Consider the following 25,507-nt stretch of genomic DNA (forward strand, 5'->3'; position numbering starts at 1 on the left):
CAGCATCCGAGCATCTCTGCCACGGATCACCGGCTATTTTCGAGGAATTTTCATTTTACTTCTTCTTATTAATCACTATTATAAAAAAACCATCCCCAGGGAGGCTGTGATTCTACGGACCTGTATCGACCTTTTTTTGTCACTTTTTCCCACAAAAGAAGACATCGTTTGACATCTCACTTCGTGCTGGCAGCAACACAAGGAAGCGGCTCCGAGGAAGAATAGAACAGGACCCCCCTCTCTCTCTCTCCCTCTCTCTCTCTCTCTCTCTCTCTCTCCCTCCCTCCCTCTCTTCCCCTCTTCCCTAACGATTTATGTAGTGGTCCGTCCTCCCTGACACTGAATCCTATTCAACACCGGGATGAATGAGGAGCACTCCCCCAGCCGCTGCCAGTGAAGAAGTGTCCAGATCTCACAATGCGCCGATGCGTCCACCTGTCGGGGAGGAAACCCGGACCACTGTAAGGAAGAGAAGAGTGATGGCATCATGGAGTTTTTAACATGAGCTCACACGCGTTCCGTGCGCGATGGTCGCAGTAAATCCTCCGGCCAACATCGCTGCGTTGTCATCGAATAACAGCGCCGGACATCAGCGTCGGTGCCGTAAGGTGCGCCGCGCGTAAAAGGCTCAGTGTGCAGCAAATACCCCCCAGAAACACAAAGATGATCTTGTTTCGCAAATTCAGAGTGTTGATCCTCATGGTGTTCCTGGTGGCGTGCACCATGCACATCATGATAGACTTGTTACCGAGGCTGGAGAAGCGGGCGGACGGAGGAGCGGACGGCGGCGGCGGCTGCCAGTGCGCGCAGCACCCGGCCGGGGAGGCGCAGGGCTGGGGCGGGCAGCAGCAGCAGCGCACCCGGTCCGCGGCCGAGGCGGGCTGGCCTCACAAGCACACGCTGAGGATCCTGCAGGACTTCAGCAACGAGCCCAGCTCCAACCTCACGTCCCACTCCCTGGAGAAGAGCACGGCCGCCGGCGACGGAGCGGACACCGGCGGGCGGACGAGCCCGGCGGCGGCGGCGGCAGCGGGGAAGGCGGAGGACCGCAAGCCGCTGATGGGGGAAGCGAGTGGGGGTCGCACCGTGCATGCTCACGGGGTCTCCAGACTGTCCACTGTGTTTGAGCATCCTTTGTACAAGGTTGACCTTCCTCCCCTCACGGATGATGACACTTTGTTTAACGTCAACACCGACATCAGGTTTTATCCAAGAGCGACAGGGAACCAAGGATGGTGAGATGATAGAAATAAAGTCAACTTAAAGGGTTACAAGTCTATCCATCTTTACATCTATACATCTATCTATACACATATCTATCTATACATCCATCTATACACATATCTATAAATCTATCTATTTATACATCTATCTATCTATCTATCCTAAAATCCAACTATCTATCTATCTATCTATCTATCTATCTATCTATCTATCTATCTATCTATCTATCTATCTATCTATCTATCTATCTATCTATCTATCTATCTATCTATCTATCTATCTATCTATCTATCTATCTATCGTTAAATCCATCTATCTATCTTTCTATTTATTTATCTATCTATACATCCATCTATCGTTAAATCCATCTATCTATCTATCTTTCTGTCTATCTATCTATCGTTAAATCTATCTTTACAGATATCTATATACTTAGATACGTCTATCTAACCATCTATTTATCTATCTATACATCTATCTATATATATTTATATTCATCTGTCTATCTATCTACACATCTCTCTATCTATCTAGATGTCAGCAGACAGTTCCTTCCATCCATCCTGTCAGTTTCTGTCTCTTCTCTGCCTCCAGTCTAATGTCCACTCATCCATCTGCTGCATCCACCCATCTCTCCTTTTCGTGAAGCCATCTTATCCATTTGTGCACACAACTTACAAATTCTCATTCTGCTGGACTCTAGAGTATATACTTGGATTATTTTGTGGTCAGTGCGGCTGCGTTTTAAACACATATTCATAATACTAACACCAGATCCATGTGTTATAAAGATGGAGTGTTCTGTGCCACTTCCTCCAGCATCACTTAGTCGGATGGGGTTAGTCTATATTAGGAGACGGCAACAAATACTCTGTGCCCATCTATTACAGACACTAAAAATAATCTCAGGGGGAATCTGCTTGCACCACAACTTCTCGTTAAATCTCCTCTCCTCTCCTCTCCTCGTCCTCTCCTCCTCCTCTCCAGGCACAATGAGGACGGGAACCAAGAGGAGGACGAGTTCCCCCCCACCGGAGAGGTGACGGCCGAGTCGTACCCCAACTGGCTGCGGTTCCACACCGGGATCAACCGCTACGAGCTGTACGGCAGACACAGTCCCGTGCTGGACGCCCTGCTGAAGGACCTGGTCACACAGAGGATCACCAGTGTGGGTGAGTCAGTGAGTCAGGAGGTGGCTGTGTTGCAAAGGTGTGTGTGGAGTGTAGGTGATGGTAGGATGCAGTAGCTGTATTGATTATTGGTTACCTTTGACATATGGATCTGTGTGGAGTTCAGCGTTGATGTGACGGAGATTTGATCCTTAACGTTGCAACAGCAGTCCAACAATGACATTTATCTTTCCTTTTTTTACATTTATTTATGTTTCTGACAGTGTAACAAGTATAAGAGATGATATTGTAGGTGCATTCATTTAATTAGTACAGTGTGGGTCAGTGAAACTTCTGTAGAGTCAATACAATTAAGAGTATTTAGTTTCGGCATTGAAAAGGCAGTGACTCCACACTGGTTAGACCCGAGTGTGACTTGTCTGAGTGACTTGTCTCTATATTAGTGAGCAGTGTGAGTGTGCGTGGGAAGGAGGCCACAGTCACACACATCTGTTTTTTATCTGTATTTATGCTTATGTTTGGGCCTTTTTTTTCTCTTTGGTTTCCCTCTGGAGCTTGATCAACTTATGTGGGTGTGTGTCAGTGTGAGAGAAATGTGTGTGTCTGGGCTGTTTGTTAAATTGTGTCAACACCAGGAAGTTTGGTTCCTGTGGAAGCTGTGATTCACTTCGATATCATTTAAAGGTTCAAATCCCCTAAAAGACAGAAGAGAAGGATGACACATTGCTTTAAAAACAACCAAACTCAGCTATTAAACATTTTCACATAAACCCTAATGGCAAAATAAGGAGAAAGAACATTTGAGCAGAATTTGCTTCTCAATATCTAAACATTGCTTTCATCCCTAAAAAAAAATCCATTACTGCTTCTCATCTGGAGACGTTTTGCTTTTAGATCATCAGCGGAATCAGTGCAAGAATCTTCTCAGTAGCGAGTGAGCGTCGAGACATTACTCTGTAAGTGAGTAAATTATGGTGCAGACGTGCTTCATCTGAGCTTTTATCTGCTCATTATTTTCAACCCATCTTGGCCAAATCTTGGAGAAAGGGAGCTTGTCTATGTGTGAAAATATCGGAGGAGAAAATCACCCATTCCACTTCCCTGTCTGTGTCCCTGTGCCTGTCCCTCCATCCCTCGCAGGCAGTTCACAATCCTTCCTGCTACACATCTCAGCTTGCACGTTAGGAGTGTGTGTATATCGCTTTTTTGCCCCCACTGTTTATAATATATAAACCATCAATCTGTGCCCAGACACACCGATTCCAAATCACCGTCTGTCTGCAGAAAAGAAAACCCCACTGCAGCGTGTGTTTACGCGTGTGCCTGCAAGCATGCATTACAGCTTCTGTGCCGCGTAATTGGTGCACACACTTACCACTTATCTGTCTCACTGAAATTACAGAAACATAGGCAGCATTAGAAAGTTTCCCGGTTCAGCGTTTTCTCTGCGATAGCGCCCACCTCCTCCTCGCTGACTCTCTCTCCCTCCCTCCTCTGTGTCTGTCTCCCTGTTGGGGCAGGCTCTGGCCTTTTGGTCAGTTTTCAGCCGGACTCATAAATCATAAGCTCAGTCCCGTGAGGTGTCGTAGGTGAGAGCAGGGTGGATTCATCATCACGGCGCAAGGAGGGGGATCTGGTAGTGGTGGGTGAGGCCTGGAGCTTCCTGAAGGTGTGGAGACAAAGACCGGGGCATCGATTCATTTCTAGGCGCTCGGAGGAAAGGGGGCAAAAGAGAGAGATGGTTGGACGAGCAGAGACACATAGCGTCCCTCACAGATACCCAGACAGATGGCCTTTAGGCGAACGAGAAGAATGTCTTGTTGAAGTTCACTGTCGTCCCTGTTTGGTTGCATGTCAGAGCTTACACAACCCCCGGGAAACAATCAGCCGAGCTTTGCCTGGGTTTTTCCACAGGGGATTACCTTTTGTAGTTTCTGATTAGAAACAAAATTTTATAAATGGCCCGCATCGAGCACGGAATCGAGGTCAGCTCCTCAAGGATCCTGGCTTAAGGGTTCAAGGTCACCACATTAAAAGGAAGTTGGGTCATTTGCAATCTCTCAAAGGTTTTAGTTTTGATGTACAGCTATAGCAAGTTTAAAGATTACTCCGGGGGGCACCATGCACTTGACCCGGCTTCAGCGAATCTGGCACATGCGTAGGCCTAATACTCTTGAGTGTATTCTCTGGCTTTGATTTGAATCGGTATCCATCCCATGTCGTAAAAAGAAAATGCACTGACCTGAGGTTATGAAGATTGTACTTTGTGCAACAGTGTATGTAAAATTCAAAAGCTTTTGAGAATGAGTCACGGTAAATGGGGAGGCTTGCCAGCGGTGAGCGAGATTAAGTGAGACAGACAGAGCATAACAGAGAGAATACGAGTAAAAGGATGACATACACACACACACAAAGGAAAGGAGGAAAAACCGGAGCAGCCGACTGAGAGAGCCGAGAGAAACGGCAAGAGAGTCAATAAACACTAAACCCAGCGCTGAGCAGGGGGGAGAGTGCGGCCAGCTCCTCAGCCAGCGAGCCAGTCAATGAGAGGGTCCACCACAGGGGGCTTATGGTGATATTGGGGCTGGGCAGAAGCGCTGTGTTGTGTAATATGCTCAAGTTAATGCGTTGTAATAAATGTGCAAATCCCTGCGAAATCCTGTCCATTATGACAGAAAAACACAAGGCATTTAGACAGACCTCACGGCCCCTTTGTTTGAGTCGCAGGACGGCGGGGGGGGGGGCTCACAGTGCGTCTCCGTCAGCCGCTGGGAGACACCGCGGATTGTGAGTGATAGTCGGAGACATGTGCCCTGGCTCCTCTCCTCGGGGACACGAGTTCAGTTCGTGGGAGTGAGAAGGAGGAAGTGTGTAGCATGCACAAACACTCGCTGAAGATGTGTGTAGTCCACAGAGGCCGACAGAGAAACATCTGGTCCGAATCCAGTCTGTTACGGTCAGTGGTGGAGGAAGTACTGAAGTTTAGTACTTTAGTAAAAGTACAAGTACCCAGGAAAATATAAACTTAAGTAAAAGTAAAAGTACTACATCAACAATCCTACTTGAAAAGTATTTACTTTAAGTATTAAAAGTAAAAGTACTCACGCAATGGGTTGTCTCTCAATGTCTAGGCTGTGCTGTTTTGATAAAGAATGCAGATATAGCTACTGGTAATACACTACTAGTAATAATTATAAGCAACAACATTTGTTTATTGGAAAGGTTGGTGTACTTATTGTGCTTACCCTCTGTAATACCATTCACACTCTATCTTACAATTCTGCGGATGACAAGTTATCTACGGTGCATGGGCACATAAATACACACACTGATGGGAACGCACAGTCGGGGGGAAACAATTTTTGATATTCAGGAAAAAATGTATTCCTAAATCTGATGCAAGAGGATTTTATATCTCCAAAGCAAAGTGTATTTAGTCCTTGAATGAACTGATCATCTGCGGCTGAATAGATTTGGACTTTCATGACATTTTGTCTCAAAGTCACAGTCAATTTGTTGGGGAAAAAAAGGTTCATTAGCATGTTCATCCTTCCATCAAACCCACATCCAGATATTATTTAGATGTCAGCAGATGCTTTCCGTGCCACTGTTTCTGTTCTCACTCGCACCAAACTCCTCCAACTCACACAGTTGCACTTTGATTGTACGCTGCCTGTTAAATTGGTCAGCAGATGTGACGGCTCTATTACACATTCAGGCAGCACTGCGTTCTCCAAATTGGTAAAATGAGGGAGCAGCTGTGCAAGCGCGCGTGTACAGCGTTGGTGTGTGTTTACTGTATGTTTATGTACAGATGGTTGACGAATTAAAGAAATAAACCTGAATAAATGAGGGGGAAACATCACAAATGCAGATGCTTCCACACAGATGCAGTTCAAGGTACAAACAAGCCATTAGCATCCCACCATCCTCCGTAAGAAAACAGTAGGGGTGGGAATTGGGAAAAATGTGACGATTCAATAGTATTGCGATTCTGCGATATATTGCGATACTGCAAAAATGAGGAAAATAAGACTGCTCAACTCACTTCAAATGTCACATTTAATTCTGTGAACAACATTGTCTTCTACACATTAACTGAAGTGCAAAAACTAAGAAAGGGTAATGCAAAAACTTTGTCTTTGAACATTCAGGACACAGGACCTTTGTAATTATTTTCTGAATAGGAGACCTCTCACATGAACACTGAGCTCCCAGCACATAACTTACAATTATTTAAATACAATACAGTAACATAAAGCAGACATAATAGAGTAACATAAACCTGAGAATAATCATATAAATAAGAGTAACCTAGAGCCTCAATCAAATTGAGAAAAACAAAAAAATGTGTACTACTAGATTCCAGTCCAGTTGGCTGCAAGGTCATGACCCAAAATGTTAAATTCATTTGGGAATATTCGCATTTTTGTTCAGAAAAAGGAGTTGGTCAACATGCTCAGATGTTAAAGTGCTCCTCTGGAACGTTACTACATCTCCTGCAGTGGAGAACTTCCTTTCTGCATACACACTAGGTATCTTTTAAACTCTGAAACTCTCCTCGTCATGCTTTGCCAGCCAGGGGCTGTTACATATATAATTGTAAATAAAGTATTTTTTTTTTTTAAAATATTGCAATACTTTGTGCTGAGTATACTGAGATACTGAGTATCGATATAATCGCGGGCGCAAAATATCGCGATACTGAACAGAATCGATTTTTTCCCCCAACACTAGAAAACAGGGAGCCGGCCCAGGTCTGATTTTGTGTCGTGATGCAAAGAAGAAAATAACTCTAGCGCAGACTGAAGGAGTCTCAATCACAAAGGCTGCTCAACATCTGTATTTAGCTCTTTAACTTGTGGTTGACAGAGCCCCCCCGATGACTGTGATCCTCGTAGATCAGCTCTTCCTCAGGTGACTGAGAATATCAATGCACACAGATTGATATTATAGCCGCGCTGCAGTAGATAAACCTTTCGTTACAAAGATGAACGCACGTTTCAGCGGTCGGTGGTGCAGGAGTCAAAGTGCTCCGGTCCACAGAGACGTGTAAAATAAGGAGGAGGGGATGTGGTCAGTTGAGTGATCCTTCTCCATTTCTCGACAAGTGGGTGAGTGCTTGTGTGGCGTTCGCCCAAGAGAACAGTGCCGGCCTGAGTACTTGACCCTCACAGTGCAGGGGTCACTGCAGATCAATATAAAAGTTGTTGTGGGCGATCATCATCATCATCATCATCATCATCATCATCATCATCCTATCATGAAACATATTGATGGTAATGGGTGTGGTCTCTTCCTGGATGGCAATGCCCCCGTCCACAGGGCATGAGGGGTCACTGAATGGTTGATGAGTGAAATGATGAAACTGAATCATATGTGATGCTCTTCACAGTCACACAGTTACAATCAAGAGATTTTGTACCAGCATGTTAAGACCTCATGAAAACATTATATCTTTTGAAAGAATGGTGTTTAGAGACTTGCAGATTACAAGACACACTGGTATTCTGATGGCTTTGCAACCGACTAAGACACTTTATGTTGGTTTGTGTGTCTAAGTGTGTGTTTTCGTAATACTCAGACAGTGATCTGACGTCTCCACTTCTTTCTTCCCAGCCATGAAATCCGGAGGCACCCAGCTGAAGCTGATCATGACTTTCCAGAACTATGGACAAGCACTTTTCAAGCCCATGAAGTAAGTACACACACCGTATGACAGCCCAGTTAAACCACAGGCCCTCGGGGTGTCGTAGATTATTATCATTTGGGGAGAGTCTCTATTGCTCCCTTAATGGGAACTAACATCAAAAATCATTTTGATGCATTTGGTTTGATGAGCCCACTCGTATTGTAGGCTGTATGTTTCGAGAGTGCTTCACAAAATCCCATCGGGATAAGAACCAAGCAGTTCAGATTCTCCCTCTCGCCTCTGTGTGATCTTTTTCCTGATGGGGAGTCGTCTGTCTGCTTTTTAATTAACATCAGCAGGCTTATGTGTTAATTAAAATGAGCACTGAGCCATCATGAAGACGTCTTTGGGGAGGCATATATGCTGACAAAGGCGCGTTGCACATGAAAAAGAAATAACCCTCCCTCTCAGCTGTTGGTGAGTTCTGCCCGATGGATTCCCTCGCCATCAGGGATAAACAGTGTCCAGGCCAACTGGGCTGCGATCAGAAGTAATTGCTCAGGAACTTGGTTTGATTGCTGTGAAATGCATAATGGTTTTCTACACCAGAGTCTCAGCGGAGAGTGTTAGATTCTGGGAGAAAGAGGCAGAGACAGACAGAGCTGGTGTTTTGGGTTTTTTTTCTTGCAGAAACGTGATTATTCTTTATTTCTAGTGGACCAATCCCATTACCATAGCAGCCACAGTCACATCAGTGGGAGGATGAGGAGTTCAGGCCCATGGGTTCAGCTTCAACTTGAAAAATGAATGATGAAATGTTGCCAACGAATATCTTATCACTGTCACAACTTGATTTATGGAGAGGCTGCAAAGTTTATTCAAAGTTTTCTTCACTCGCTCTTTCATATGCTCCTCTCTTCCTGGATGCAGTACAACCTTAACCCTTCGTATAAAACCGCAGCAGCGACGGTTCTGTTTTGTAACTTTGAATGAGTCATTTTCTTGTCTCCTGACTTGAAATTTCAGCCTGTTAGGATACGAGGCCTTGTTTTTACAGAATGGGCCTCAGAGAAAATGGTTCAATTTATGGCAATCTGAGCATCTTTTGCAGCTTGCATTCATGCAAAAGGTCAACAGCAGCACCCAGCAGGCAACATCAGGCTTAGTCATACCTAACAAAAACTAAGACTACCCTGCGTTTGTGTGTGTGTGTCTGTGTGGGTATTTTTGAGTTGCTATCAGACTGGACTAAACATGCAGGGGGTGCTTCCAGGCAACATGGACAATTGGACAATATGTGCACGTGCATGAGTTGTACCTGAAGTGTCATGTTGTGGTCCATGGCTGTGCTCAGGGCAGCCTGTGGTATTTACAGTATGAGGAGCAAGTCAGGCATTATAATCCATAGTTTTGTGTCTTGTTAGAGACCATAGACTGTATATAAAGATGAGTGATGCATCTCCTCTTCCTCCCACTATGAAGCAAGAACATCCTGGATTTGAATCCTGGTGTAAACCCTGCAGAAATGTATCAATCTGCCCAGTTAACTAATGTAAAAGAGCTGATTTCCTTCAGTGGATATAAATAAAACAGTCTCAGTCATCGTAAACCGTTCTGACGTTAATTATGGTTTCTGCAGCCCTTTATTTAGCCTGTCATATTTTATTTAGTCTCTCTGCTTTGACTGTCACTTACATTTATCTCCAGTGTTTACAATGTCATACTTAAGTCCTCGGAGAAGAAATACAAAAAATATCTGAGAGAATTAATGACGGAAAAAACAACCTTGTTCTACTTTTGTAAAAGCACATCGTGTGGTTTTGTTGTTCCCATCATGGCATTGAGGTGTCCTTCTTTTATTTGAGGAATCGAGTGGTGCATTCTGGGTACAGTAGTTCAGAGCGTTGCTGTGTTGCGTTGTTTGACTTCACCTGTCCCATTGTGGAGCATCAAGTGGTGCTTCAAAGACACTTTCATGTTGTGGGCCTCCTTTGAATGCAAATCTCGACACTGGCACGGGCCGGGAGAGAGACTGCACCAGCTGACAGGTTCCCAGACATCACCATGCAACGCTCTCTCTGTGCTGTTCAGGGGGAGAGAAAGTTTAGAGCTTCATTTTATCTGCCTGACTAACTCCGTGATTGTGTTTGGTGATTTAAAGACGCTCATTTAATTTTTCTAACTGCAATTAGGGGAATTGTTCTCGTTCACGGTGGCTCGTTTCTCCCATTATCCGCCCCTATCTGCTAATTTGCGGTTATTGTAAATCATTTTTACAAACGTCGATGTACGAAAACAGTAGGCATCTGCACTAATCTCACCCACCTAAAAGCAATAGCAGGATGAATCCTGCTGATGTAATCTTGGAAAAATCTTCACTTTATCCTCCAAAAATTCACATGGGATCGATACAATTTTATAGAATTATATATATTGTTTTATGATATGATGTCAAATTTCTCTGGGGTAAGCTGGTCATAGGCTGTAGGGGAAGGAAAAACATTGAAATGGCAGCTGAAAAGAGAATAAGGTTTGTTATTGCAAGACAAATGTGAACCCCAGAGGGTGAAGGAGCAGGAAGCACTGCCAACCTGTCAGGGAACCGGGGGTCTTCCAGCTGGAGCCAGAGATCAGGCCCAGTGGAGACCCCTCCATGCCAGGCCTCAGTGCCTGTCTGGCCCATGTCTCTGGTGCCCTGCCCACCCACATCCTCGCCAAGATACTGGTCGCAGTTTGCACACAACCCCAACCATAATGTTCATGTCATGCTAATTGAATTTGTCAGACAGGGGGGTTGAGGGATTGAGGGAGGAGGTGTAAGCTTCAGATCTGCAAAGAAAGAATTAATTTCTCCATCATGAGCTGTTTGACAAGCCGGTTGCCACCCCCCTCCGCTTTGACTCGGTTGTTGATAACCCTGCAGTTCAAAATCGGTTCGTGAATCGCAAGAATAGCAGCAATGACTTTGATCCTCCCGGTTTGTTGTGCACATGCCCCAGTCCCGCCGAGAGCTGTTATATCAACAAACAGGGTCCGTAACATGTAAACACGTGTGCGAGAGCATATATGTAGGACACACATGCCCGTCCCCTGGCACCGCGGGGAATCAGACTACGTCCTTGTTTGGGTGAACCCAATCAGTTTTGACAAGCTTGGGCTCTTAAGCGCCAGTAAACCCAGTGGCTGTGGAGCCTGTGAGCTGCAACACCCAAGAGGCTGCTTCATTTCTATCTTCTGCAGGCGATTTCATAACCATCGGAGGGCTCGTCATATCCACTGTGTCCCAGTTGGGTTATTACTGACGTTCCTCCATGGATCTTCTCTCTCTCTCTCTCTCTCTCTCTCTCTGTCCATTCAGATATTCAATTAAGACTGAAAGCATCTAATGTCCTCTGGAGATAACCTCTCCCCGTCATGGTAATTCATCTAATCATTAAAGATTGATGCTTTTATTATTGATTTACATGCGTTCATGTTAAGTGCAGGAGGAAACGGAGCTGTTCTTTGATCACTTGTGGTTTTTATGGGCGAGTTCAATGCTGACGAATTCACCTTCTGCTTGCAAATATTTCCTCGGTACCAGAATAACCATTTAATCTTCTTTAACCATGGAGATTTAAGATCCATATGCCTGGATCGCAATCCTGTAAACGTGTGGCCCAGATAACAAGCATCTGTGGACCAAATGATAACAAAAGCTGGTCCACAGATTGAGTTGTCCCTTTTTTCACAAAACAGTGACGACCATGGATGCAAAGCCAATGGAATCCAGAAGGAGGAGAAGGATAATGCCGTCACGTTATGTAGAAAAGCCAAATCTCATCAAGCTTCACAAGATCCATCGCAATCCAAACCAGTCCCATTGTTACAAACGTGCATGTCTCATTTCATGGATGAACACAGCATGACCACATAGACATGCATGAATAAACATACAAGCATATGCATGTAAATTTATGCACAGAAGACATGCACTGTCTGAATACACACAAAATCCCCTCCTGAATACATCTTTATAGATTTCCCTATTTTAGGCTTGAAAGGGGAAAATATTAAAATTGTAGATTTCCTATTTTTTCTTCTTCTTTGTTAGTCACTCGTCTCCCAGTGTGTCACTAAAGAGCTCCCACGGGGGCCATAAGAACTCTGCTGGTTCTCATAAGTCGGAGGCACTTTTGAAAGGTGCCGTCTGAGCTCCTCTCTGTGTGTGTGTGTGTGTGTAGAGACACAGAGGAAGCACGTTACTATAGACAGCTGTTCGCACAGCTGCACCTCACACACTCGCACATCCATGCACACACCAGCCGCAAAGAGAAGGCACTGGGGGGGTTAAGGAGTTCGTGCACCCTCCATCACCCAGAGCTGGTTCTGGAGAATCTGCACAGCTGTAGCTTCTCAATCAGAGCTGTGGAGATGTTCCACGGAAGGTGGTGAACGTGAGAGAAGCTGGTTCACTACAGCTTCTCACAACTTAACACTGACCTACTGATTTCCACGATGACAAGTCAGAAGCCTTAAAGCACATAGAGACTTCAAATGTGATGAAGCGTCAAATCTTTCACATTAACATCCTCGTCCTATCGTGACGGAGTTTTTTTCTCTTGACCTCAATCTTGCATATTATGAAAAAAGCCTCAGCTGAGTTTTCGCATTTATCTTTTCACTCCCTGATACGTTATGTAAACTTTGGCTGCACTGCACTGTGTTGCTTCTTCCAGCCTTGTTCTGGTGCTTATGGCAGAAAGAGCCTCTTCAGGTTTTCAGCAGTGCCCCCCGTGGTGTTGTCCCGGCATCAGAGCAGCCTCACAGGCGACCCATTGAGCTGGCTCACAAGCACCCTGGACCAATCAGGAGGCAGGGAACACAGCAGGATGCCAAGCAATTTGTCTGAGGGGGCGTTGGAAATAAACGACAGTCTGTAGGGTACAGGTGTGGTCAGAGATGGAGGAGGCTATAAATCCAAAGTGAAGACGTGTGTGTGTGCGTGTGTGTGTGTGTGTGTGTGTGTGTGTGTGTGTGTGTGTGTGCATTTTTTTAAATGTCTATTCAGTTCATCTCGCAATTTGTTGGATTTGTGTGTGTCACCTTAATATGAAATTGATTCAATGCAATAGGTGCAAAGTATCTGAATTTAACAAAGTGACCAAACCTCTGTGTTCTGGGTTAACAGTGTACAACTCATTTTGGAAATGGATTGCTTGTTTTTAACTTCTGAATTTCTAGTACTTCTGCATCAGGGCGGCTAAGCTGGTTGAGCGGGTTGTCCACTTGCTAGAAGATCACTGGTTCGATCCTCTAGTCTGCGATCCTTAGTGTCCTCAAGCAGGACACTGAACCCCATGCACAGATGCTGTCCAATAAGTGAGAAGGAAAAAACCTGCAAAACAAAAGTTAATCGGATTGTTTACAGTTTAGCTTAACGGACCAATATTTATATTTAATCTACAATAAGTGAATGCATTCTTCTCTGATTGAACTTTGATTTGTTCTGTGTTTTAGAAAGTGGGGGAAATCAGACACACGTGGTGCAAACGAAAACATCTGCTATCAAACATTATCTGCCGTGTTTTCCCTCATCTCTTTTCCACACACACAGACACACACACGCACACACACACACACACACACGAACACACACAAGCACAGAGTGAGAGTGAGAGTGCTCCGGTGTCAGGCATCTGTTTCTCATGCAGCTTTGTACTTGCAGCCAGCCAGGCAGCCGGGGGGGGGGAGCTCCTCTCTGGGCGCTGTTGACTCCCTCCGCAGGTCTCCAAGATGAATTTGGATTGCTCATCTTACACAGCGACACTCTCACACGACTCCATGCTCCTCTCTCCTCCTCTCTGCTCCTCTCTCCTCCTCTCTGCTCCTCTCTCCTCCTCTCTGCTCCTCTCTCCACCTCTCTCCTCCTCCCTGTTACTGAGTCCATCCAAGACTTTGGTGTCGTCCACACTCGGGCTGATAATGTAAACAGTCTCAGCGTGACTTTCTACCATGCATGTACATTTTGTGTGTTTTTCCTTTGCCATCATTTACCCCCTGATTAACATGTTTCCAAGGCGTCTATTTGAACAAACCCACTTTATGAAATCCTTGATCTACACACCGAAGCTGCCTCGCAAATGATGTGGGTTGTTTGTGTTAGAACTTGAAGTGTGTGTGTGTGTGCGGCTTAGTAACGATGGATGTACGACTGCGTGTGTGTGTGTGTGTGTCCATGTCCAGTGCATTCAGTGTGTGGGCGCCGTGATGCCTTGACCTCCTGTAGGCCGTGAGATGAGCCAGCCAATTATTGCGCTGCTGCATCGCTTTAACAGTCTCGTAACCAGCTGCATTCAGTGGTTTGTCACATCTGCCCAGTCATCAGGACACACACACAACACACACACACACAGACACACACTATTTGTATTGAGTATTAGAGTAAGCTTAGAGAAAGTCTTCCGCAGAATAGCTTTCTGCAATTTTTTGATTGAAGTGTCACACATCTGAATTCTGCCGATTTATTAAGTCTCATTATTAGACTATTGTGTGTTTGGGTGCAATCGTACAATCAGTGATTTTATATATCATTCCCATCTGTCATAATAACGACCAACCCGTTTCTTTACCCTCCATTGGGCGTGCTGAAAGAAGAATCGACGTATTTTCATGTTCCTCTTTCTTCCTCCGTCTCTCTCTCTCTCTCGCCTCGGTTCTGTGTCTATCCTCGATATTCACGTTTCAGAGAGATCAACGCCTGCAGCATGTCATCTCCAATCTGAAATAACTTTTCTTTCCTGACAGGCACACTCACGCAGACTCCCAGCAGAGACCCAGAAACGCAGAGGACCGTCTTATTTTAGACTCCCAGTGCAGCCTCCCCACTCTCACACTATAACACATGCAAACTTCCCATAAAGACAGTTCTCATGAATGTTTTACTAGGTCAGCTCTTGAAGTAGCTGTGTTTTTTTTCTTCTTTTTCGTCACCATCCCTCCCCCCCTCCCCTCTACCCCTTCCTCTCCCTCTCTCTGTCCGTCCCTCTCTCTGTCTCCATCTCCTGTCCACGCTCCTTTAAGGACTTGTTTGTTTGATTCGCTGAGGCGGTACTAATCCTCGGCTTGTCCCTCACCTCCACTCAGAGCCCCACTGATCTGTATTTTTAGATTCCCTCGCTTTCTCCCTCTCTGTCAAACAAGTGTTTATGCACAGTGTACAATGTGGCGGAGCGGTGGTGCGTCCTGATCGTAATGTTGCTACAGGCCAGATGAGCTGCTGGAGATGATACCATGAGGGATTGACTCGTGTGTAGTTCTCGGTTTCGGTTTTGGTCATTTTTTTTTATGGATTTTTTATGTTCATCCTGTCACATATTGTGATATTTACACATCCACTTCATCAAGCAGGTAGAGATGCATGACCATGAGGTTGTGGGCAGCTCTCTTCTTTGATTGCAACTGAAAATTAAGGCAAATATTACAGATATAATATGTAACAATTCTTTATTAAAATGTCTAAAAATGACAACATCTATGTGATATATTTCATAGGCTTGTGTTCTTACACCATCAAAAATGTGATGTTTAATTTAGGTCACCTTTCATCTGCTTTACATGTGGCTTCGCCTGACTTTGCTATAACATCCGGAGCAAATGACATAAGAGTAAGGGAAAACCCACTGTTAGCCAGTTAGCTGTTTTTTCTTCCACTGTTGGTAATGATCACATCACAATGGTTCCAAAAAAAAAAATTGCAAAATAAGTGAATAAGTGGAGATGTTCCACAGAAGGTGGTAATGAGTCGCGTCAGGTAGATTTTCAGCAACAGTGATGAGCACAAACACTCCTATGAATCGTCAGACTGTCTCCCAATACACAGTCAATCAGTCGTTAGGATTCCAGCTAATAAAATAATTCACATGGTAACTCTCCTTTTCACCTTGAGGTGCGGACGTGTCATTGTTCTCGACGCTTTTTGAAAAACTACAACAGGTTGTTTTTTATGCCTTACTTTTCTTTTTGTTCACTTTATGTTAGGGGTTAAGTTCGATGAAGGAAACACAGTGCATATAAAAGCTGTGTGTAGCAGTGGAGAGAGTGTAGAGTGGATCCTTGTGTAGCTCTGGTGAGGACAGGATGAGTCACAGACTTCATGTAAATATGCACCTTGAGTCTTGTGACAGTTTTGGAGATGTCACCTCAAGTTTCCCTCAGTCACCTTCACACAAACCCTTAGAAAGAGGAAGATTGAGTGAAAAATCAAAAAGTCTCTTTACCCTCGAAACCAACAGGTTCCTTCCTGGGATTTGAATCCCAGATGTACAGTGTCTGCCTGTGTCTCTGTGCCTGTACGTGTGGACCAGAGTGTGTGTCCTCCTCTGTGTTACACCACATCCTGGGGGATTTAGATTTTTCGCAACTTTGCATGCTTATTGTGGTTCTCGGCCCTTCCTCTGTCCACTGCTGTACGTGGTTAGACATGTAGGTCAGGCATTCCATCATATCATTACAGTTTAAAATACTGGATGGGGAAATTCCTGAGCTTCCCTTCAGGAATGTCACTGGCACATTTGTCTGGAATGCAGAAAACTGATTTTGCTCCAGGATGTGAATTCCGAATAAGCGTTTCTTTTTATGAGGATAGGCTAGCAGGCTAAACCTCCTGAAGGATATTTCACGTTTCCTCCTGCAGCGGGATCTGCTGAAATGACTGGAAAACATCCACGGTTGATATTTTAAATGAGCATTCAGGAACGCTGCATTTAATTGAAGGGAGTTTTCAGAGGCAAATTATCATCAAAGTGTCACGGTGAAGCCACTCTCTGTGATTAAGACCTTACATTATAACAATTTATCCCATCAAATTAGACAACAACTGAAGGTGCCACATAAAATCTTGCTAATTGCCCTTGTTTTTAATTGAAGTCTTTCTCAGAAGCCACAATAAGATACGACTCGTTCCTTGTTTTTCATTGGAGCAGTCTGAAAATGACAGAGCACACATGCTTCATTGTTACTTGGTCACTAAATCAAGTGTGGGCCCTCAACAATGGGACCACACGCACTGCACCGCCCCGTACAGCCGAGCTCAGTCATTAGATTAGGACCTTTCCCAGGTAGATCCATCACAGTCCACCTCACTCTCTCCCCGAGCTGAATGAATGAAACAGTTCTTCCACGGAGAGAAAGAGAGAGAGCATTGTTGCTCTGTAACTTGGGCCTTTTGTGATAACGTGCACAGAGGTTAATACATCCATTGTGGCCCGGGCCCATGCTTGTCTAAGCCTGTCCCACGCAAAGGTGGCAATTAGGCCGTGTGTGTGACTCCCCTATCCCCCCCGACAGAGGCCTGAAGAGGGGGCGGAAAATGCGTTCATTGTCTACCAATTAAACCAGAGGAGGGTTCTCCTTGGCTTTGCCCATTGTCTGAGCAGGATGTGGGAGGGGCTGCCAGGTCTGGTATCACCGGGCCAGAGTGGCAGGAACCTGATCCAGGGGCGAGCCTGGGTCATCCTGTCCCTCCCATGCACCCTCCTTCCTGTGGCTCCGGGCAGCAGCGATGCAAACAGAGGAGCCTCTGTGCTGGAGGAGCAGCGACACTCGGTCAGGTCTGCTGCTGCTGCTGCTGCTGGGAAGGTTGTTCACAGAAGGAGGGCTAGTCTGAGGTAAAACCCATGTCAGGTGGGACATACCACAGGAGGGGAGGCTTTCCTATTTCTTCAGTTTTACACCGGAGAATATTATATCATCCACAGGTGTTTATCTTTATCCCTTTAGGTTTGTGACAAAGCAGCTTGAGCAGATACAGACAGAGACGGTGTTCGAGGAGCAGTTTCCAGTAACAACTGTCTCCCAATGGACCTGTCAACCTGCGCGCTTGAAGGGAAGCTCGTAAAGAAAATATGAAAAGCTAAAAAAATGTCATGTTCTCTTTGATGCTGCGTTATGATTAAAGAGCTGCATCTGTGTGTTGAAGGTTTACACAGGAAAAGAAATACATATTACAATATATAACGTGTTTCTCATCCTCCCAAAGGCTGACTTGTAATCACAACCTCCACCTAGTGGCACTAGAGGGAAAGGGAAAAGGGAAAGCAGGATATCTGTTGTGTAATCTATGTTGAGATCCAGATTTGTTACTCTAATACGCTTATGGCAATAAATGAAATGTTAGGGAATTATTCATGTATTAATTTCATGCATTCATGGTTCTCAAAGCATTTTAACAAATACCAAACATGTCAACCTGCTGGTGACACAAGGAAAAGTCAGAGGATCGTCAGAGTCAGGAGGATTTACACCCCCGCAATCCATGATTGTCTGTACAAAATGTCATGGTGATCCATCCAATAGCTGTTAAGATATTTCAGTCCAGACCAAAGCGTTGGACCCAACCATCCCCAGACCCAGGGCCTAATGTGGCTAAAAAACACAACCCCACTTAGTTTCAATGTTGTAGTGCAATGTTATTTAGCTTTTCCAGAAATGGTACACGAACAAACAGGAGAAATGCACCAAACATATCATCATTACAGGATGATGCATTGGGACACAGTCTGCTGTGGCATTTAAGGTCACATTGCAAAATGCGGCCGTCACATGATGATGCATGGACGCTGATACTCTCTGTGACCAATAATAGTGCAGAATAACTCCTGAGAATATCCTGCTCAGATCTGTACCTTTTTACATTCGAACATCATTTGCCGCACTTGAAAATGTGTAACGATATCCGAAAGCTGGGATTCCTTCCAAATACAAATTAACTTTATTTATCCCTTAGTGGCATGGACTTGCTCCAATGATGGACTTGCTCCATGCCACTTAGCTCTTACACAAGGATAAATGCAACCCTCCGAACTGTTTTTCCAGCGGTTCCACCACTTCCCCCTTTGCCGCCGCCGTCACCCACTCATGACCACGACGACATCGCTCAGCCACCACTTAGCCTCTGATAGATGGTTTCTATTTAGGAAATGGCATCTGACCGCAAACCACCGAGCACAACAAGACTGTTGACAGGTTTAAATAGAAAAGTTCAGCAGTGGGAGAAAACAAAGCACAAACACTTGCGCCGCGATATGGCCCCCACCCTCACCCGTCTGCAAAATAGTTTTCTGGAAAGACTCTTTTGATTGCTTTCTTCGGTTGAGGCATCGAAGTTCTCGGTTTTATGTACTGACGCTTTCACTCTGTGCTGTGCAATCCATTTTGGGACGGTGAAGAAAAGCGGCGTGGAAAATAAGTGACAGCCTGCTCTCAAATTAAGCCGTTCCTGCTCCGAGCTGAGGGAAGTGATGGATGGACTGCTGGAACTTGGAACTTTTAGCACTCGACAGAACAGGTTGTTGCGACCCCCCCCCCCCCCCCAAAAAAAAGCTTCTCAGGTAATTAATAAACACATTCATTAGGTAGCATAAAAAAAGACAGCGCTGCTAAATCAAACGCTTTTCTATCATCAGTCATGTGCTGCGGGAAGATGGCATTTTAACAAGCTTCACTCTGAACTAATTAGGGGGAAATGGTACCAAGCCTTTCATGCCGTTATGGCTTGTTAAGGATTAAAGTCTTCAGGGATAGTCAAAAATAAACGACCGCCACGGTCCTCTGTGGATCTGCTGTTGTGTGTGTGTGTGTGTGTGTGTGTGTGTGTGTGTGTGTGTGTGTGTGTGTGTGTGTGTGTGTGTACATGTTTGTGTCCACGCTCAGTAAGAGTAAACACAGATGGGGAAGGGAACAACTGGTCAGCCGCCAGGTTGTCCTTCAGGAAAATGAAATCAGAGGGAGAAGAAAGACCGGGAGGGTGATGAAGATGGATTTGGGGTCTTTCAGGGTTGGCTGGTTTATAGTCAGGTGGCAGGGTCCCAAACGATGAACAGTGCATGAGGATGGGCAGAGAGAGATGGGAACATTAGTGTGTGAGTGCGTGTGTGTGCGTGTGTGTGTTTATGTTTTTGCACTTATTTATTGGGGCTGGAGAATTGTCATGATTTGTTCTAATTGGTTTCTTATGGTGTCTGGTCTCCACCACAGACCTGTGTGCAGAGCCTCTCAGTAAGGAAACCCAATTAAAAAAGGCGTGACTTAGATTTTGGCAGTTATTTCTGTCTTATTCTGGCCCAGTCATCTGGTTTAAATTTCATCCAAGAGGAATGTACATTTTCTCCCTTTAGCCATTTCATAGCATCAAATGTATTTTACGACTTGTAGAGAACCTGCAACAATGCTAAAACGTAGTGTTGCTTCAGCTTTGAAGAACTTTCCAATTAAACTGTATATGTTGGAGCTTTAGACATGTCAGCATCCAGTCATGTTTCAGATCACAGTCAAAAGCAGAGAACAAAGAAAGAGACTAAGGGAATTCAGACTGTTGAGCTGTATCTGCTTTCTGTATCTGATTTTAAGAGGGGCTGCTTTTTTCGCTAACCCTGCAGTTTACTGACCCTCTCAGACCGGGAATGTTTTCCCCTCCTCTCATCACTTTTAGCTTATAGTACGTGTGGTGCTGGATACCAGGGCTTGTTACCCAGTGAGATGTAGACTCTTGGCAATGCCCATTGATTTTGTGCACAGGCAGAAAGAAAAACTCACAGACACATGCAAGAAAAGCTCTTAAAATCCCCCACTGATCCCAAAAGGCCCAGAGCCATCTAATTTGTTTTCATTACTGAAGTAATGTCGGTCTTTGTGGACTTAGTTGATCCTCTGTTGCCTCTCGAAGAACAAAAGTGTCAAGGTGGATGCCGTCTTCTTACTTTTTCCCACATTATTCGGTTTGAACCTGGCTTTTGGTTCTTTGAAGCTTTAGTCCCCCCCCTCCCCCCCACCGCCCTGACCTCCCTCCTTCTTTCACAACTTCTGGAGCTGTGAGGGATAGAGACAACTGGTCGAGGCTTTCTGGAGGAATTTCCTGTTGGGATAAGTGCTTCCCATTCATGAGTATCAGTTCTTTCTTCTATGTGTGAAACGATCTTCTTGACATTCTTTTAAGTGGTCTGGTGACTAACTTGTGATGGTGTGGGGGGGAAACAACAACCTACATCACCCCGGATCTTCTCTAAACCTCATTTAATGGTGAAAAACCCGGCATGGACGGACAGTGTTGAATAGCTGTCAAAGTCCTGGAGATGTTTTTGGGACAGGTGGCTGGTTTTCAAATGGACAGCTCCAGTCTACACAGATATGCTCTGGGAAGCTGTGAGAGAGGAGATTATTGTTCTAAACATACCCGAGCTGGTGCATTTGGACACGTAATCACTGTTGACCTAAGAATACCCTTGATGCCTCTGCATGTTCTGCATAATTCACAGTTCACATTCTGTGCAAAGCCTGTCATGAATCGCGCAGCCCGTGAAGGATTGCCTCAGACTGGTGCTATTGAAAACGGTTAATCCTCCTGTGGATGGATATGTAAATGTTGAAGTGTGTTGCTGTGTGTTGCGGGAACACTCCTGATTGTCGGGGATAAACGGATGTGCACAGTGTGTGTTGTTGTGGTGGGTGCTGGTGTGGGAGAAAGGCAGCGAGACAAAGAGAAGGTAGCCGGGAGCATAAAGACCTGTCCCATCCTTCAACTACACAAGAATATACAGTATAATCCCTGCAGTGAACACACACATTACATACAAGGCTTTCTTGGAAAACAGCTTCTTCTGAACCTATACAGTAAACACACATCAGAGCTCCATCAACACACACTGTTTCCATCGTTGTTTTCCGTGCATTCGCATCCCTCATCTTCACCAGGTGTCATCTATAGACCTACTAATGCCAGAAGTTTTCATCAGTCTGTGTGTGGCTCACATATCTTGAGAAACATTCATTTCATCGACTTCACACTTGGTTTGTGTATCCTTAAGGGCCCTATGAGGTGCAGGGTCGAATTTGGACAATGCATTTGTGATAACAGCACACACTGATTCTCGAGCTTCACCAAATTTTGGATAAGCAGGTGAACGGCTGTTTGTGCAGCATCAGGATTCTGCAGACTGAGTCCTTACTTGCCGCAGCTCAATTGAGTGCAGGTCAGAAAGAAAGCTGCAACCACAGGCCCATTCCAAACAGAACGGCACTGCACTAGTTATTTAGAGAAGAACTGAATTCCCTTTCATAGTGTGTGATCAATAGTGTAGAATTTCTGTAGATTTTAGTTTGTTCTCTTGTATAATTCATGACCTCTCAGGGTTTTTTTCTGTGTTTGTCTTTGAATCTGCAGAAAGAGACAGAGTCAAAAACCCGCCAACTCTATCTTCCTGATCGTTTTATGCTTCTATAAAATAGGTTATGCGACAGGAAATGAGGTGAGAGAGATGTGAAATGACCAAAGTCGGACTAAATAGAAGGAACACGGGGGAATATTTTTGATGCATACACAAATCCTACACGTTGACCAGGACAATCTTGGCAACGTATCTGAACACTAAACACAACCTCAAGTCTGAAACTCAGAAAACCATCAGTCAAACGGACGCTTTCCACCGACGTTGTCTCCACAAGCGCTTCTGAGTATTCTCCCAAAGCCCAAATTTCCATCGCAGCATTTGTTGTTCTTTATATTGAGGTTGAGCAAAAGGTTTATTTGACGATCCCCAGCCTTTCAGTGGTTAGTGTATATATTCTTCTGTGTGTAGTATCTCCATCAGTATCTGTGTAGTCTGTCTTGTAGAAGCACTGTACACACAGTGTGTAGTTACAGAGCAGCAGGGCTTTGCAGACCCATAAGCCACAGCCTGATCCCTGACATTTACAGACAGGGACTCCCAGCCATCTGCCGAGATGACACAGTTGGATAGGCACATTTTCTCTTTCTCTCTCTCTGACTCTCAATCGTGACTGAACCTCTCTCACTCACACACACACACACACACACACACACACACACGCAAACACGCAAACACACGCTCATGCACACGCACACACACATATACAATTGTCACTGGTTCTGAGGATTTTCTGTCTGTCATCTATCTCAAGGGTTGCCAGAGAGCTCTGGTGGTCACAGATAGGGACTTAGCCCACAGCCATGCAGCTTCTCTCAAAGCCGAACATTTAGACTCGAAATTTAGGGCCTTAGTTTGAGCCTGCAACTTTTAATATGAACAGGTCAGACAGCCTAAAAAGGGTTAATGAGGGAGCTGGTGGTTATTTGAAAGGAAGGTATTACGGAGATAAACCTGAATGAAATGAGAAAATAGAGAAAAGAAAACTATGAAGAATTTAAGTTGAGGGGCGGGTTTCTTTATCTATATCTTTATACCGGTATTACTGTTCTTAATTATTGCATTGAATTTGATGTATTATTATGGTTTGCTAGCGTGAAAGGATGTACATACTTATATATTTTGATTTCTTTTTGGGATAGCAAGACTTAAATTGACTCAGGAAAACGCACAACTCACAATAAATTAGACAGTAGAGAAAAAAATATATCGTTATCAGTGCAATTAAACACAACAATCTCATGTGTGTGTGTTGCAGCCACATGTATCCCCTTTATTATCTACTATACGTGTTTTATTAGAGGTGATATGAATCCCATTCCTACAGACTGCTGCATATTGACGGTCAGTGGACATAACAGGAAGCATGGGAGCAAAAGATACAAGGAAATAAACTACAAACTGATCTATAACTTTAAAATACTTTTAACTATGTATTGGGAAATCCATTCATCATGTTTAAATGAACTAACTGTGTTGGTGAGAAACACTGAATTGAAGTTATGCCTTTTTGCACAGTATATAATGAACAGTTTCTTCTTCCAGTGTTTAATGTATAATGTATTACCCTCAGAGTGAAACTGCCTCTATAATATCATGAGCCGCTCTCATATCTTTTAATGCACATCATTAATGTAACAACACGACTCCCCGGGGCACCCTGCCCTGATAAGGGATCAATCAATAGACATCTACACCTCTAAACTTGCACGTACTGAATATTTCATGCAGCAGAAAGATGATCATTGACAGTGCTGCACCGTCTTCATATTCACTGCACTTCTCTCCCACCTCAACCGTCTCTAACAACTCCGAAAACTGAAGCACCGACTCAGGCCAACCGTCCCTCTTCGAGTCAAGTCTTATTACCAGAATTCTTATGATAATACCGCCCATGCAGCTTCCCACACATGCAAATAGGCTGCTGTTCCTTCCAGTCTCTCACACTGCGTTGAAATAGCTGAGACTAGAACACAACTTGTGTAACATTGATTTGAAATTCAATCTAGTCAACTACCTTAGGGCCCTGGGCCAGTTCTCAGATCCCTCTCCGATACCGACGCTGGAGGAAGCAAAGGGGCTGGAGTGCATGTGGGAAAATAAAGAGAATTAGGCAGACCGAGTCAGGAAATACACACAAACTGCTTAGATACTCACACAGTGCTAGTGATTTCAGATGTAAATACAAGCGTGCACACACACACACACAGCAGCCTTGACAGTCATTGCCTGTGATTTCTCTGATACTTCTGCATGTAGTGCTGGTGACAGACAAGCACCCTCTGAAACAAAGCATCAGGCTGAAGTGGTTTTTATCCCCCGATCTTTTATCTGGTCCACTTGTCTGTCACCTCGAGAGGTGCTTCGAGTATTTCCCAAAGTGCCATTAAGCCATGAGTGTCCTGAATATATCACACTGATCACTCACATTCCTCCAAAACAACTTATACACACCAAAAACGCTTCAAAGGTCTTCTGAAAAGAAATAGTGAACAGTGTGGAGAGGAGGGAAAACAGTTCACAGTCCTTTGTCTTTGTGAAATGGTGGAAAAAAAGTTGTGAGAATAAAAAATAAAACAAACAGGTGGTCGATGGGAAAAATTGATTCGGGAAGAGAAGCGCATAATGTGGGAAGGGATTGATTCAGATATAGGTGGAAAAAGAAAGGAAAGGGGGAGAAACCTCATGCTTGATAATTGGCGCTAAGTAGGATGAGGCTGGTGAGAAGTGATTTCATTTAGCTGCATGGAAGCAGAACTGGTGAATCAAATCAGGTTAGAAAATACAAAGGAGGATCCAATACTCTTGGATTTTCTCCTTTTCTCTCGTTCCCCTCATGCCAACCCAGATTTCCAGGAACAGAAACCTACATGCAAATATATTCTCTTGTTATTCCCCTCTTGTAATCATAAGACTTTTTACGCGTGGGGCCAATGTCATCGGCCTCAGTAAATGTGACTTGCTCGGCTCTGAACGAGTGAAGCCCAAAGGACACGTTAGAGCACAGTTGACGACACTCTGTCTTGTTAGTCACATGCATTTACATGGTTAATGGGATTAATTGCAGGTCTGCGACTTGTTATGATTGACTAGATGAGCGCGCTACGCTAATGCCTCATTCATGTCAAATCAGAGTCATCGGAATTATAGTTCTTGACTGTGAACATGAAGATTTTTCTGACAACTCTAATACGTTGTTCAGTGTCTTTGTGGATGTGATGTTACCGTCTTTGTCAATGATGTCGCGATGTTAAAGAAAGTGAAAAAGATTCCTGGTTTCACAGATTCGGTTCAGTTGTTATCTTGTAATCTTGCTAGCC

At 44.5% G+C, this 25,507-nt stretch overlaps 1 protein-coding gene across 1 annotated transcript in view; it reads left to right on the top strand.

Annotated features, from left to right (window-relative positions):
- Positions 1-322: 322 nt before the first annotated feature.
- The window catches only part of fam20ca (FAM20C golgi associated secretory pathway kinase a), a 34,860-nt gene continuing 9,675 nt past the window's right edge, over positions 323-25,507 (top strand). Inside the window, exons 1-3 of the mRNA XM_061089713.1 lie at positions 323-1,235; positions 2,212-2,396; positions 7,974-8,052. Of these exons, the coding sequence (XP_060945696.1) occupies positions 664-1,235; positions 2,212-2,396; positions 7,974-8,052 (836 nt within the window). The 5' untranslated portion in view covers positions 323-663. The remainder of the gene's footprint in view (positions 1,236-2,211; positions 2,397-7,973; positions 8,053-25,507) is intronic.

This window comes from Limanda limanda, chromosome 17, assembly GCF_963576545.1.
Source record: "Limanda limanda chromosome 17, fLimLim1.1, whole genome shotgun sequence".
Taxonomy (NCBI): Eukaryota; Metazoa; Chordata; class Actinopteri; order Pleuronectiformes; family Pleuronectidae; genus Limanda; species Limanda limanda.